The 16,707-nt window shown below is 40.7% G+C and overlaps 1 protein-coding gene across 9 annotated transcripts; it reads right to left on the reverse strand.

The window, feature by feature from the left end:
- Positions 1-180: 180 nt before the first annotated feature.
- Positions 181-15,650, reverse strand: prpf40a (PRP40 pre-mRNA processing factor 40 homolog A). 9 transcript variants are annotated; one of them, XM_086220034.1, is made up of 27 exons: positions 15,527-15,650; positions 14,061-14,141; positions 13,825-13,968; positions 10,933-11,016; positions 10,345-10,363; positions 10,238-10,257; positions 10,066-10,107; positions 8,918-9,028; positions 8,465-8,585; positions 8,146-8,170; positions 7,712-7,927; positions 7,395-7,500; positions 5,771-5,835; positions 5,512-5,676; positions 4,444-4,552; positions 4,149-4,299; positions 3,878-4,011; positions 3,633-3,759; positions 3,255-3,346; positions 2,834-2,950; positions 2,188-2,325; positions 1,996-2,091; positions 1,832-1,918; positions 1,645-1,735; positions 1,499-1,560; positions 1,262-1,417; positions 181-887 (listed from the first exon to the last, which is right to left on the reverse strand). In XM_086220034.1, exons 1-27 carry the CDS (start codon positions 15,527-15,529, stop codon positions 798-800), a joined length of 2,652 nt encoding a protein of 883 aa, XP_086076160.1. In that variant the 5' UTR covers positions 15,530-15,650; the 3' UTR covers positions 181-797. The 9 variants fall into 9 exon arrangements, with proteins under 9 accessions (XP_086076160.1, XP_086076161.1, XP_086076162.1 ...); XM_086220035.1 differs by lacking the exon at positions 15,527-15,650 and adding an exon at positions 14,963-15,329; XM_086220036.1 differs by lacking the exon at positions 15,527-15,650 and adding an exon at positions 14,927-15,329.
- Positions 15,651-16,707: the final 1,057 nt, after the last annotated feature.

Below are 16,707 nucleotides of genomic sequence, written 5' to 3' on the forward strand. Positions count from 1 at the left end.
ACTTCAATTTTTAAATCTTCAGAATAAAGAGAATGGAACACCTTTCTGATTGAAAACCTGTAACTTTCAACCTTCGGCACAGAATTGGATTGGCTAAATTATTTTCACTGACATGAAATATGTATCTCCTGATTATTTTGTTGTCCTCCCTAATATCTGAGCCTACACTTAATAATAATAATAAAAATAAAACAGACGTTTTAGGATTGTAGGCGCTGAGGTTTTACTGTCACATGTCTAAGAAGGCAACAATTGATGTTGGAAACATTTTACAGACATCGTCCACTGGAACAGTATTTTATTACACTTTAACTACAGTATCAACTTTAACAAATGCTCAAATTAAAACCTTACTGGATCGCTCTTGGAGAACACAGCTGCAGTTGGATCAAACCAGGCGTCATGATCTCTGGACACGTTCGGCTTCTGTTCCAGGTTAATGTCGTTCTGGATATGCTTTTAGATTTAATATAAAAATGACTGGTAATGGAAAACATGTACATCTACAGTCAACTAGAAAATGTTGACAGAAGCAAAAGAGAAAAAAAAGGTGGAGAGGGGGGCAACTTGACAACTGTTCAACTTCCATAAATTGTCACTAAGTGTAGCAGTTCAGTGTAGCACATTCCCATCAATACCAGAAGGGGGCGTTACCCTGCACAGTCCATCTGGGTCTGGTGTGGTCAGTAAAATCAGATGAGCTCAGAAGGGAATGCATGTTTCTTTAAGTGTACATAGACAGAAGAGGAGCAGCAGACGTGTGTGTGTGTGTGTGTGTGTGTGTGTGTGTGTTATCATCAAGGTGCGTCCAGCTGCTCCAGTAAAGTTCTTCTTCTTTTCTCCAGCTCTCCTTCACTCAGCTCACTGCCTGATGTCTCCCAGCCGCCCTGATGAAGACACACAAACAGACTCCGCTAGATAAGATATTTAAAGGGTGCGTGGATTAACTGAACGTAACAGCCCGGATTCCACAACAACAATCACAATGAAGCGAATTAGAAAACAATAATAAAACCACCACATCTTAAAGAAACACTCGCTTGAGGCCATTTGAACCTTTTTTCTGAAGAGTTATGAGTTTGGATGTGTTGAGCAGTCGATTCATGCTATAAAATAAAATGAAGGCAGCCACAGAGGGTACATGCTGAGACTGTGTGCTGACCTGAAGTTGAATTTAAGAGTGAAGAAATGTCTGGTGTGCATAAAAGCGGTAAGAGGAGATTAAACATCAGTTTAATGGAATAAAGGGAAGAAAAACAACCTCCTCTTTAGCCGCTTTCCTTTTAGGAGACTTCTGCTTGGAGTCTGAGCGAGATTTCCCTCGAGACTTCTCGTTCTCTTTATCTTTCTCTGCCTCCTTTTCCCGTTTTCCATCGCGCTCTCGTCCTTTCTTGTCGTTGTCAGAGTCGGGGGATGCCTGGGCATCACAATCATCATCATCGGTACACAAATATTTCATCTACTGTCATGTTTACTTCATCTCCTCCTGGATACTTACAGACTTGTGGCGTCTCTTCTTGGCCTTCTTCTTGTGCTTCTTGGATTTCTTGTAGCTTCTCTCTGGATTTCAGAATCATTGACGATTGGTCAATAAATATCAACACTGAAGTTCCTCTGCCAGATGATTCAGAGCCAGAAACTCACCAGATTCTCCACTGGAGGAGCGCTCAGATGGAGATTTGGACTGGGACCTCTTCTTCTTCTTGTGGTATTCCTCTTCCTCAGACTCAGAGCCCTGTGGAAACATTTGACTTGTTGACGTCAACTACTGCCTGTGTGATGAGGAGCTGCGTACTTGTAGTATTCGCTCTGGTCTCGTCTGATTACTGACCGATCGAGAGCGGGACCGTTTCCTGTGGTGCTTCTTAGACTTCTTTGAGTGCTTCTTTGTCTTGGAGTGGTGATGTTGGCATTCGTGCTGGAAAAGTAACACATGGCAGGTGAACAAATCGCGATGAACCAGTGAAGCCCCTCCCACTGATGTGATACACCCACCTCCAGGACGTGCATGAAGTCTTTGAAAATCCTTTTCCTCTCCGACTCCAGAGTGACGTCCTCAAATGCAGATTCCTTCAAGAATCTGTCTCGGACCTGAAACCCCAAGTACAATGACGTCACAACATTCTGTTCATTAGTTTAAGGAATTTATAAATGATTTATCAAAAGTGTGTCTATCCCAAAGCATACCCCCTCCCATGAGTCCTCTGGCTCCAGCGGGGGCGTGGCCTGCTTCAGCATGTTCTTGAAGGCCGCTTCCTTCCTCTTCATCTTCCTCGCTTCCTCCTTCTCTCGCTCTCTCTCCCTCGCTTCAGCCTTTTCCAGTAACTATGAAACAGAGTGGACAGAGTGATAAATAAAAACGACAAAAAGACAATAATATGAGCACAAAAAGACCTTTCCCTAACCAGGAAGAGCAAATTGAGCAGGTGAAACAAGGTGAGTGAGGCAACTCAAACCATCAGCATCACTTATTCACATGCATCAGTGTTCAGCTTCATATAGTGCACTTCTGAGGCAAGTACAGTAAACGCTCCTGTCAATATATCAGTACTCCTTAATAATTCAGGGGATCTGTCACACCAGAGAACATGCACAGAGTGAGCTGCATTAGATTTGAGAGTTCCTGTAGAATTGATCTAAGGGTGACACTTGTGAAAACCTCCCACTCAATGATTTACCAGTCAGGTTCCTGCATCTCTGGAGTTTACAGCTCTTGGTTTGGTGAAAGCCAGTGTGAACACAAATCGGATTTTAAATTTTAAAGCAACACAATACATGTCTTTTTTTCCCCCTTTTTAAAGGAGAAAATGAACCAGACTACAGTTGCTCTTACACTGTTGAAGGCCAGCTTGATGTTCCCGGCGTCGAGGGTGGTGGCTCTTTTGTCTGAGCTGATGACGGATCCAAAGTCGTCAAAGCTCGTGTTCACTTCAACTAAGAAGCCTTTGTCCTGAGGAGGGAGAGAGAATGAGGGGTTATCAGGTTTGTAGGACCCACAAATGATTATTTTATGTCATATTAAGGATAATTTTCTCAAGGTATTAAGCTTTTTAAAAGTGATAAAGTGGAGTGACTAGTTTGAACTGAGACTGGCTGTAGCAGTACTTCTTCTTCGTGGCAGTTAATGTGCATTTCCCTTATCAAATAAACATAACATAAATATTAAAACTCTAAACGACAGAGGCTGAGATGTAGCTTCTGCGTCTGTATACAAATGCTTTTTTTTTCCTCCACCAGAGGTCTGACGTTCTCACCTTTAGAATATCTTTAATTATCCTCTTTTCATCATGGTAACGAGCCTTCAAGTCCTCCACGTAGAATTTAAAAAGATCCAGAGGGGTGGAACCTGTCCCACAAACACAAGAAAACGAGGAATTTAGAAACGAGGCAAATATCAGTAACGTTTGTGGTATCACACTTCCAAAAGAATTTTTTTCATTTTATCTGCATTTTAAAGTCGTGTGCTCAACAGCTGAAGGAGACAAAAGTAGGAACCATGAGACAAGAACAGGAACAGCTCCAGAATGGTTCATTCAGTATTTACATGTTGGGTTGTGTATGCTTTATTTCTGTGTTCATGTCATGCACTGTCACATCTCAGATGAAACGTGTATGGCCACGTGTGCGGCGACCTGCTGTCCTACCCGGCTGGCCCAGCATGTTGGCAAACCGGATGTCTGAGCTCAAGGTTGGGTACATCTCCATCCAGGCAGACATGGAGTGAAGCTGGCCGTGGTCATGGAGCTCATCCAGAAATTTCTGAGCGAAAGCAACAGAATATCAATTCAGCAGAGCCGTCATCTTAATGTCTACACAAACAGATTTGCTGGAAATGACGTCTTCCATGTTCTATCAGACATCTTCCATCTCCTCCCACCTGGAAGGCCTCTCTGTTCTTGCGCTGTCGTCTTCTTTCCCTGAGAAGAGTCTTCTGTTTCTCTTCCTCCTCCTCCTTCTCCAGAGCTCGTATGTGCTCCTCAAAACAAATGAGAGCATCCTCTTTGTCCATATCTGTCAGACGACAACACTAGCATCAGCAGGGAGAACCAAGCTACAGACGTCACAAGTGAAGTGGGTGTATAACCTGACTCTTAAGGAAACAGCTTTGAGATCACAATACATTAACACACATATATATTTTTTCTTACTTTGCAGCTCCTCATCCTCTGCAAAGGTGGGATTGTCCAGCAGGTACTGCTGGGCCTCTGACCAGGTGGTGCGGTAGGTGACGTTTGCCATGTTGTCTAGAATGTTCTTGAGAGCTTCCCAGTTCCTCTTCCTGAGTTGCTTGGCTTGCTCCTGTGTAGCAGTCAGTTAATAGTCAAGATGTTTACAAAGCGTGTAAACTTGGCTACATCAGGTGTGTCTCAGCCGGTAATAACTCAAGTATTTAGGCAACATGTGATGTCTAGGTGTTAACTGAACTGTAAAATGGTGCTTTACCTTCTCTTTCTTGGCCAGGTAGAACAACACATCCTCATAGATCTCCAGCCTGTCTCTCTCTGGAACACAGCTCCACACCTCCAGCTCATTAAACATCTGTTCTGCTTTCCTGGGTTACAAATGGACACACAGACACACACAATACAATTTAGGATGTTTTTACATAACAACCCACATGATGGCAGCATTTAACAGGCTAAATATTTGTTTCACAGCTTCTCCTTGCAGGCCAACACGCAGCTGTGCAAAGACACAATTCAGGAAATCTTCATTATTTTATTTTGAAAAAGTACAAATGAACTCCATCAGAATCACAGCTGTGTGTCATGACGTGAACTTCTCCTTAACACATATGTAATCTATAGATCATATCCATGACTGTTATTCCACTCTTGGTCCTTGGGAGAACCAGAAGCTGTGGAGATGAAGTCTCTCTCTCTCTCTCTCTCTCTCACACACACACACACACACACACACACACACACACACACACACACACACACACACACACACACACACACACACACACACACACACACACACACACACACACACACACACACACACACACACACACACACACACGACACCAACAAAAACCCCAGTGCCAGCTGACCTCTGAAGCTGGCTGGCTGTCAAAGTCTACAGTCAATCTGTCCGTCACAATGACTTTCACCCAAATGTCCAACCAGACTGCTGCTGAACTGGATGTCAAGAGCAGTATCAGAGAGCAAAATGGCATAATTTTAAATGTTTTTGGCCAAATTCCCAAAAGACGGAATAAAAATATTAAAAAATATATATTAAAATAAAAAAAAACACTTTGTTGGTGAATCGCTGCGTGAACTACAGATTTAGAGTCTTTTTGGCCTGGCAACACTTTTAGGGCCCACTCAATTATTAGTTAGTGTGATTGGATGCGTGCCACGACTCCTCCATGGCATGCACCAGCCATAGATGACCCTTTATTGATGTCATCTGCATAATCATATTGACAATTCAGGGAACCCCAAATCAATACTGGGGTGGGGGTGAGGGGAAGGGAAACGAGATCACTGCAGAACTTACTTGTATCTGGTGGTAGATGTCATCTTCTCGTGGTTCTCCAAGAACCTCTGAAAGGTTTCTTTGGACTCCTTGTATTTGATTCTGGCCTCTTCTTTTTCCTCCTTCTCTGTTTGGACTTTGTAGGCATTAAATGCCTGTTTCTTCTCACTCAGCTTGGGTAGGGCACTTGGATGACAAAGAAAAGTGAGAATATGAGGCCAGGGGGTGGAACTATTCTGACCTGACAGAGTAAACAAATGATGGTGGGAGAATGCTGTACCTGTAGCGAGGATCGTTGATAATCATTTTCATCGCTTGTTCCCAGGAGGAGTTTGAGGACACACCCTGAATTCAGAAAATCAGAGGGGCAAGTATTGTAAAACTCAGGTTAAATCAGTTCTTAGACATTTACCAACAACAGATTAAAGACAAGAGATATCAAGGAGGAGCGATGTGTGTGAAGTGTGATGCTTTGGCTCCGAGATGTCGACCCATTTTCTTAATTACTAATAGATGCGGGGTTAAGAGGTGTGGCGTGGCAATAATTCAAAGTAGTGCCACTGAGGACTTACGTAAGTGCCCTTTCTGCCACTTGTCTCTCCCTGGGAGTGACTCCTTCATCCATTATGGACCGATTCCACCACGTGCTTCTGTCTTGTCAGCTGTCACAGTTATTCTAACTCACTGAAGCATGCCACTTTCTCTCACTGTCTTAATCCCAGCCAGTGCCATGCCTTTGATCCAATAAAGCTAATCATAAAGACAGAGCCATTAAGATCTTTCAGGAAATGGCAAACAATCCCAGAGGAGAGCTTTGTGCACAAAATTAAAAAGAGCCTATATATAGTAGCATTCATGGTGGGAGGTGGCATTAGGCCGCTGTGCCACCATACGCGCACACACGCACACACACGCTCGCACATTCACGGCAACAGGAGGTGAAGTTTAACAACTGTGCTTAGGCCTCCTGGGAGCTCATGAGGAGGGACGGGGATTTGATCCAGATCAAAATGCATAGGATGTGCAGATAAACACATCGGGATTTCAGCTAAAAAACACTAAAGAGATCATGGTGTCAAAGTCAAGTAGACACCAGAAACTAGACAGGACTCTGAAGAACATACAAGTTCTTGAGATGGATCAGTGTGTGGGCTCTAATGACTGAAGGTCCCAGAAATGATGAGCCCACATCGCACGATCCAGGAAAACAGCCGCCTCACTTAACTGTATTATGATGCTAATATGGCAACGTGAAAGGAGGCAGTCAAGTATTGAACTTTGAGACTCAGAATGATTTACATATCATATTCAAATCCATTTCATTGCTCACTCTAAAGTATTCTAAAGAAATTCTGATGTCCAGACCAGCACATGGTAATGCATATAATTTTCCACTGAACTTCCATGACTTTTCCATGCCTTGAGGAACATTTTCATGTCTGTAATTTTTTGGAATCAACAGAGAATCCACGTAGAGTTTACCAGCGTATATGTAACAAAAATGAATGACAAGCTATGTGATTAGACATGTATAGAAATAAAGCAAGACTTACCAAAACAAATTGTTCTCAGAAGTGTGTTTACTGAACAACATATAACCATAATTTGCAGGTTTTGGTGGCGCAACTGTCAATGATATTTCCTACATTTTCTGCTCTATTCATATTTAAGAAACTTTTCAAGGCCTGAAAATTGCTATTTTCAAATTCCACTACTTTTCCATTTTTTGAGGAAAATATGAACCCTGACAATGATCCATACTGACTGTTTTGCTGTTTGACCTGCTTGGTGTCACGTAACATGAAGCACCTGAGCACCGCTGCAGCCTCTCGTCTCTGCCTCTGTATGAGGCCTCAACTTGATCTGCATGTTAGAGCCAACTGACAGCACAACCACACACTCACCTTCTCCTTCAGCAGCTCTTTGAAGGCCTGCTTGGCCTCTTCTTTTGTGTTCCATTTGTAAGCCTTCTTCTGAAGCTCTGGCCGCTCTTCCTTTGTGACTTCAACACTGAGGACAAAGGGAGATCTTAGCCGATTAAATCCACTATGTTTAGATGAACCGACTGATTCACAATAAATGAGTGAAACAAACAAAAACCAGACATCCACATTCATGAATAAATTGCTGCCTTGTTGTCACTATGATCCCTTAGTTTGGGATTCAATATGAATAATGCTGATCTGTTGACTGGAGACAGTTCCAACACATAATTGTTTACCTGGCTGTGGCCTCTGTGGAAACTGTGCTCTCGGAGGAAGCCACAGGTGCATCTGTGGTCTTGACCTCAGCTGTGTGATGCACAGTCGCCTGGGACAGGTGTTCCTCGGAGACCGCTGTTGCAGTTTCTGCCTCCATTACAGTCGCCATAGTGGCTGTAATGTCTGCCTGCAATGCAGGAGCTGCAGTGGAGCTGGGAGCTGGTGCTTCGACCGTTCTAAAAGTAAACCGTGAAATTACAGCCAAGATTACAACTGAAATATAAAATTGACTGGCATAAATCCAATTGATAGGTGGTTTTAGATGAAACTGTGGAAGAGGAAATTATTTTTATTAACTGTGCTTCATTATCTGTATTTGTTGGATGGAGGGAAAAAAAAGAAGCCAAAAAGAGCACAAGTAAATGATAACAGAGGGTAAACAGAAAGCTCTTACCCGTTCTCCTCTGCTTTGATCATGGCTGAAATGGACAAAAGGAAGTGGCTGTTAGGACACTTGTTTTCATTTCAAAGCACAGTGCAGATAAAAGCAAAGCATGGAGATGGATATACTGATGTCTGTACATCAATGAAGCCCCAAACCAACCTCACTCCCACCCCCACCCCCCCTCCTTATGCATGGTGAAATTTGTTGAGGGAGCCAGCCGTCTGCCATTCATCATGCTATTAAAGGTTCATCCGTGAAGCACTGGGTTGTCAATATAACTAATGACGCCTCACAACAGCTTTGACATCATCAGACAGCAGCTCTTTACCTTCCAGATCCTCCAGCTCTTTGGGTTTGGTCCATCTGGACTCCTTTGTCTGAGAGTTGTAATAGTAAGGCTTCCCTGTGTCTGACTTGTACTCTTTCCAAGGACATTTAGACAGCATTTGCTAGGAGGGAGAAGCAGAAGGTTTTCAGTTTTGATAGACTCCACACTTATGAGATACAAGGGCCGAATGAATATAATCTATTTAATCATGATTATGCAATGAATCTAATTAGTATCTAACATGGTGACTTTTACATTGATGCAAATATATTTCAATATTCAAAAGGAAAAAGTAGATAAAAGTGATTCAAAATTGGATTGAACTGGTACATTTACATTTTAATGTGAGTGTATTCATGAGCAAATACAAAAACTACGTGTATGTATGTGTAAAAGGAAGTGGATATGTTAATGGAGCAAATAAATAATTATGTAAATGAAAACAGTTTGTACTTCTGCTGGAGATTTGAGCTCATCTGGTTTTTCCCATGTGGACTGCTTGGTCTCTGTATTGTAATAATAAGTCTTCCCATCCAGTGATTTGTGTTCGGTCCACAGGGACTTCTAATGTGGACAGAAAAAAAACAAAACACACACGTCAACTCATTCATTCTGAAAAACAAGTGGACGTCTGCAGCAACACCGGCAGCACATTGCAGCTGAAACTTAAGACGCAGTGATGCTTAGACCCAAAAGCCAACATGAGCGAGCAAACCTTTCGCAAGTTTGCTATCATAGATGAATCATGCCAGCATTTGCTTATTAGCATGCACTGATGGGCATATCATTGGTTCTACACGTATGACTTCACAAACCAAAGTACTGGACTAAATTACAATTTCCTCAAGAGCTAGACGCAAAATTAGAGATTTAGGTGGTTGCAATTCATCTGGAAACTGTGAATGTGCATCTAATTTGAGGGGAAGGATATGATACCTTCATACTGTTTAGATGCTCCCAGAGTGGGTTTTATCAAGTATACAACATTGCTAGAGAAACAGTCGCAGTCATGAAACATATCCTATCTTTTCCCCTTTATGATTATTTTTTTATCCTGCACCTGTAAAAATTTGTGTTTTATTAAAGTGTGCATTCATTTGGAATTCATTTTCATTTAATTTTGCCACACACAAACACACTCTGGACTATAAATATGAAGCTTAAAGTTAAAAGAAAGGTCAGCAGAATCAGTAGGATTTGTCTGTGAAAACTTTTATGGTACTACAATATGTAAGGGTTTTTCAGAGACTTCAATCTGTGGAAAAGCCTGCCGACCAAAACTACCATCACATGGCTACACAGCAAAAATACAGACAGCTCGCAGCAAGCCATCAGTTTCAGACAATGATCATTTTCAAATGTTCCAGTATTTATAATCAGCCCAGTTGCTTGAATGGCTTCTTTAAGCATCACCTGTTGTCTATCATGAGGTAGAGGTGAGTATTCAATTAAGGGCCTAAAAAAAAAAAAAATCTAATAGCTGGCATCACTACTAAAAAGCAATTAATTTAACTTTGGTTCAATTTTAAACACTTTAAAAGGTCCTGGTTTTAGTATTTATCAGTCATTTATACATTTTGTCAAATGTTTATGTGCACAACCTTCTTTGGCTGTTCCTCCTGTGGAGATCCATTTGTGGTACCCTGTGGGACCAAGAAATGAGCAAAAGGTTGACAGACTTCAGTAGAAGTTGACATACTGAAGCCACCGTTGAGAACTGCCAAAGTAGCCAATGCACAATTACTCATTTAAAATAATAATAATAGTGCTTACAGTTGTTCCGGGTGCTGCTGCTGGGAAAAAAACAAAACACATCAGTCAGATACTTCAAAATAAAATGAGCAAGATGATTTGTTAAACAACTGGTAAAAGGTTCTTACCTGGGGACTCAACACCAGGCTGTTGAGAAGACAATGACATTCATGTTTTAGAAGCATTCACACGTCTGAGAATTTGAAAGATGAGTTCAGCTGTAGTAAAGCTTTCCTAATTAGTACAAAACTCCACACCCTCAAGGCACTAAAACATACTTGTTTTGATTAAGTGGATGTCTAAAGATCTTGAAAGCTGCTTGAATGTTGGCAAAATAATTACATCAGACTCCTCATCTGCATAATTTGCTTAATTCCCAGAAAAAAGACAAATTAACACGGCAGCAACAGGGGAGGGATCGTGTGTTTCATTACATTTACACAGCTGAGCGGCGGCCAAAATGCATAAACAAACAAACAAAAAGACAATAAAGGGACATGCTGCAGGCGGGTGCTCATTTTCATTCTAATCAGTCACTCGTCAGTTATGTGTTTCAGCTGTTTCATTTCTATCAGGGGTTAAAGAATACACCTCAAATAGGACAGAATAGAAGCCAGTGTTACTTGGCAGGGCAGTTCCTTTCTTTAGTGTTTCACAGGTCACAGTGTATTTTGAAGTGTGAAAGAGAGCAGTGATGAAGAAGTGAGAAGAGTTACCGGCCCCGTTGGTTGTACAGCCGCAGCTGGCAAGCGAGGGGGCATCATCATCCCCGGCATCATAGGTGGCATCATGCCTGGCATCTAATAAAAGAAGCATCATGAAATATTCATCTGGCATTTCCATACCACCCAGCACAAGCATAAGTGTTAAAGACACAGCGTGAGACAGGGTGTTGGCATCGATGTGGTGGGCTTATTACAACTGGGGTGGAGGGGCTGGGAAGAAGGTGAGACTGGAACTGGGTCTGCTGGGCTTATTTAATGATGCGATGCCACAGCTTGCAATCTGTGAAACAGTAACACACCCAACTATGTCCCTCAGCATCTTTTCAAATTTGTGTTACTGGCACCCTGATCAAACACCCCCCCACCCCACCCCAGATATCACATCTATTTTTATAGATGGCAGAAACACTTATGCTGCGATGGCACGTGCTACTAGTGACACTCAGACAGCCAACCATTTCACAGGTGTGCTCAGCTGCGTCATCAACACATGACTCAACAGAAACAGCACGGGGTGAGAAAATGAAGAGTGCTGACGGTGGAGAAAATGGTGATTAAAACAGGGTGGCCGGCATTTATAAGGCAGTTTTTTTTGTTGTTGATCAGTGTGTGCACAGAAAGTTGTTCTGACAGAACAGGAATACAACCTATTTTCAAACCTTGGCTGCCTGCATGCTACAGAGTAAGCAGTCACAACAAACAACTGCTTCATAATTACTTTCTTTATTTGTGACACTACGTGTGTCTTTTCCATTACTGTGCCTTGATGTATAAAAGGGTTGGTTGAGTTCAAATATTTTCTCTTGTTGTTTATGATAAAATAATAAACAATACTAACTAAAACTAATTGTTCTCATTGTGATAAAAACTGTTTCTATATTACACAGCCTTACCTGTAGTGAGTCACCCAATGGTGAAGGAACAAAACAACATGCAACCTTATAATAGCATCACTTTAAAGACTATTCTACATGAATCACTAGTGAACAGCTATTTTTCTGACGAATGATTAATCTATTTGAGAGAATAAACAGTGACTAATTTGATAATTTAGATTTAGTCGGCTAATAAAATGCAATTGATTTGCTTGTTCCATGTTCTCAAAAGCAAGGACTCATGCCTTTCTGTTTAATAGAGCTGTAAATTGAGAATCTTTGGGGCTTTGGAATGCTTGGTGGTGACAAAGCAAATCCATCCATCACCTTAGGCTGTCGCAAATAATAGGCTTTTTGCATCATCTCATATTTTCTAGTCTTCACAACTCATTGGGAAAAATAATTGACAGAATAATCCATAATGAAAGAAAACATTATCTGCTACCCTACTTCTCGCATATGAGTTTTTATAAATATAGCCATTAGCTTCTGGTGTGAAGAGCAAAACAAATCAGGGAAGTAAGTTTTCTAATGGCTTTGGTATTTTGTTTTTTGTTGCTCTTGCTATCGTCACTGAACATTTTATGTTTCTCACAGTCATTTCTGAAATCTCAGAGCAGCAACATCGCTAAAAAAGGTCTAGCGAGGAAAAATACACAAGCAATCACATTCAGAGAGATAATTAACAAGTCAACATTGTTGCTAGTTTATGTGCTAATCTATTTTAGGTTAAAAAAATGAAAACCGCTAATTTTGCAGGAAAAAAGATTCAGTACATACATTTCTTTTAATATTTTTTTTTTGCTTTATTTACCAGTAGACAGACAGGAAACAAGGGACAGAGATGGAAGGTGTGGCATGCAGCAAAGGACCTCCAACCAGGATTCGAACCAGGGTCAGCTGCGTATGTGGCATACGCTCTAACCACTCAACCACCTGAACGAGTCCAGCACTTACATTTAAAGCAACTATGGAGAGTCAAAGTCTTTAACCTGAGGAATGTGTTTACATTACTTTAGTGTTTGTCTGATGCTCTTGTTCTCATCCTGTTTAATCATCTGACTACTCATGGTTACTGCCCCCCAGGACAGGTTTTTATTGATCTTGCTGTATTTTTTGAGTTTAAGTCATTTCAATGAGCAACAAAGCAAACAGCTACAGATATTAAATAAAGCCCAATATGTCATAAATAGCAATTTAATAGCTTGACATATTCATTGTTAATTGCTCTTTACACATTTAAAAGCAACCAGAATTGTTAACTGCAACGTGGCTAAGAATGACTTAGCCCTTTCATTCTTCCTTTTATAGCTGTGTGATATAAAAAAGAATAAGAGGGCTAAGTCAGGACTCTGAACTGACTTATGTGCAGTAATTGTTGAAAACAAATTAACTGGAACACATCAACAGTGCAACACCTAACATCTGCTTCATAGTTTTCCATCCATCTGCCATGGAATGAGTGAAATACTAGGAAGAATAGTGACTTTAGAGGAATAGCAGACACACGGGGCACAAAAGCTTCTGGGCAAACAAGTCAATAAAGAAAGACAGAAAGAAAGAAAGCAAGAAAGAAAGAAAGAAAGTTGGAGGACACTCGCACTCGGCTCAGTTGCCTTTTTTCACCCTGAAGCACAACAGTCCTCCTATCCACTCCCCTGCTGACCTGCACTCGCATTGCCCTGGCCCTGACCTTGCCAAAACATGCTTGACCCTGGCATTTGGGTAGGAATCCCATGGGTTAGGAATTACATGGGATGAAAGGGAAAATCCACTCATATGTCACGCACTACTGTACACCCATTGTAGTGAAAAATGGCGGGTTTGCAACCAAAACTGCAAAATCCCAACCTGGTTTAACATACGACGAGAGAGTGAATGAAAGGAGAAATAAAAGTAGCACAACCCAGCTCTTTCAACTGTGCCAGGACAAACCAGGTGCTCCTTGCATGGGCGTAAAACTGGACTTGGGTTGAGTGCTCCCTTACAAGCATCCTGCAAGTCTTACCTGTCCCATTGGAGGTGCTCCCATTGGTGGCATTATACCTGGGGGCATTATTCCAGGAGGCATTGGAGTCATACTGGGTGGGCGCTGTCCCATTGGAGGCATTCCAATGGGAGGGAAATGAGGCGGTATTCCTGGTGGTCCCATCTAGATAAAAGAATATAGAGGGGAAAGAAAGATGCACTAGATTAGATGATATATTAAAGAATGCCTAGTTTTAACCACTCTCACTGACTTACAAAGGGGGGAGGCATCCCTGAGGGTGGTACACCTGGATAAGGTGCCGCTTGGCTCGGGCCATTATTAGCCTCCGATGAAGACTGTCATGAATAAAACACCACACAATGTTAGTCAACTCATAGGAGCCAGTGGTGTAATGTGTAGGAGACAGCAGTGTGCTTGATGTCAATACAGCCACCACTGTCTTAAATAGGTCTGTTAATTTCCAAAGATATATCATAGAATTTGATTTTCTCATTCAAATTTAAGTCAGTATTGCAGTCAAAAATAATTTCGCATTTTATCATGACATTCACATACTTTATTATTTAATTTAACCAATTCTTTCCCCAGATTAGTCCAACTGAAATCAAATCAGAGAGACATGGATCAGTCATCACCTTTTACACTGTCTGATGAAGAAAACAGACTAAATTATACATTGCTCACTTATAAGTACACACGATAAGGGGAGTGCAGGGTCATAACAGTCTTAAAACAAATGTAATATTATTCTACGCAAACTTTATAAATGACAATGGAAACAACATAAGAAACACATTTTTGTGTAATAATTGAAGAACCTTGATCATTCTAACCTTAGTTTCAGGGCTTTAGTTATATGTATATCTTTTGAGTAAGTAAGACGTGTGGTGACGTCAGTTACGGTCCTCGGTGTGCAGGACTTTTAGGCACTTGACTTGTGACAAAGGCTCTGACAAAGTATGTGTCTCAAATTAAACACACTAAGATTTTTTTTGATAAAGTATTTAACATCCGTCGATTAATGATAGGATCACCATAAAACTAAAACGCTGAACTAACGTGAGCCATTAGCTCCCCTTTACAGATATTAGACATCAAAACAAATGGAGGAATCAATTACATCGTATCCTGTGTTAGCTGTGTCCGGCAAACTCACATTCAGCAGATAAGTTACATTTAACCATCTTTAACAGTTTAATAAGACGGGGAAGTTAAAACCCACTGAAAAAAAAACACGAAAGGACGGTACTTAAAGTCCTGATATTGTACCCCACTTAATTTGTTCCGGTGCAAAATCTTGACTTCAGATCTCGTCTAAACTCCGGTGTAGCTAACGGCTAATGTGATTTTCGCTTCATGTGGTGCCGGGTACATTCGCCCTTCGTTAGCTCATTCGCGCGGTTAAATAGGATAGTTCCACATATTTCCTAACGCCCTACGACTAGCTGTATGTCAGTGGTCTCTACTTAGATCAGGTCAGATCTATTTGTTCCAGGACATAGTCAAGCCGTGACAACATGAGTGTGCCGCTAACTTAGCTCCGCGCTAAAACAGATATGCTAACCGTTGCTGTTCTGGGAGTAGCAACATTGATTTGGGTACCATGGAGACAAAGAGCCAGGCAGTAACCCAACAATAAACATTTAAACGTAAACTCCGGACCGTTTTTTACGTTTTATTTCAGTGTGAACACATAGTTCCTTTGAATGGCTGTACTCACCATGTTGGCCAGCGGGTAACAACCTCCCAGACACTTGAGCACGTCGCAGCAACGAGCAAGACGATTGGTCGAACTCCGCCCGAATTTAAGGAGGTCAAAGGTAAAGATTCTGTAATGTCATAGTGCGTTGGTAATTTGCAGAAATGCACAATATAAGAAAGAAATATCAAGCTCTGCCAGTGATTTTACAATTAAATCACGTGTGAGAATGAAGATGTATTTGTTTTTAACAGAATTTTTTTATGTCGGCTTACTTAAAAAAAAAGTTCAGTTGTGGTTAGAGTACTTCTATGTGTATGCAATTAAACCAGTTAATTTGAATAGCTGAGAAGTGGGGGGGGGGGGGGATCCAACTGCAGTTACAAGTTTATGCAGTTAACTACTTTGTTTCCATTCGAGATTCAGTTGAGAGAAACCTCTCTGATTCATGTAAGCACTAAAGGATTGTAACTGTTACTGTAATAAAATTCAAAAACAGAGACAAAGGATTCTCTGCTGAATGCAGTGATGTGAAATATATATATATATATATATATATATGTATATATGTATATATATATGTGTATATATATACATATATATATATACATATATATATATATATATATATATATATATATATATATATATATATATATATGCAAAATGCCTCCAGTTAAATAAGTTTGTGTTTAAAACTATATTAGTTTCCTTGACACTGATCTTTCTGAAAATCTCTCAATTTGAGGGTCATGAAGCAAAATAATAAAGTCTTTATCTTTGTGGGTAACTTTGCGAGAGGGAAGACAAATTCGCCTACATGCTAAAAAAAAAGAATGAAAATGAAATTAATTTTTTAAAAGAATTCAAGTGAAACAGAAATGTTTGACAATAGTTTAACACCTCACATTTTTTTAATCTGTCTTCCATCATCTGTCTTTGTCTCTGCCTTGCTCTCCTGAACTCTTTCCCCCCAAAGGCTCAAAGCAGATGTATATATATCTATATCTATCTATATATCTCTATATATAGTAGAGAATACAGCAGGATGATCCAACTTGCATACAGACAAATATATTATAGTATTTCTGAAGGAAGACATTTCTCGGGTACCATGATGAGTTTTATTCTATTGGTTAGATAATCCATATTTTGCATTCCATCTCCTAATACTGAATTTCTGCCATAAAGATTAGTCTGCT

The sequence above is a fragment of the Aulostomus chinensis genome, chromosome 12 (assembly GCF_037954235.1).
Source record: "Aulostomus chinensis isolate RoL2024-O1b breed Wild chromosome 12, RoL_Achi_v1.0, whole genome shotgun sequence".
In the NCBI taxonomy this organism is placed as follows: Eukaryota; Metazoa; Chordata; class Actinopteri; order Syngnathiformes; family Aulostomidae; genus Aulostomus; species Aulostomus chinensis.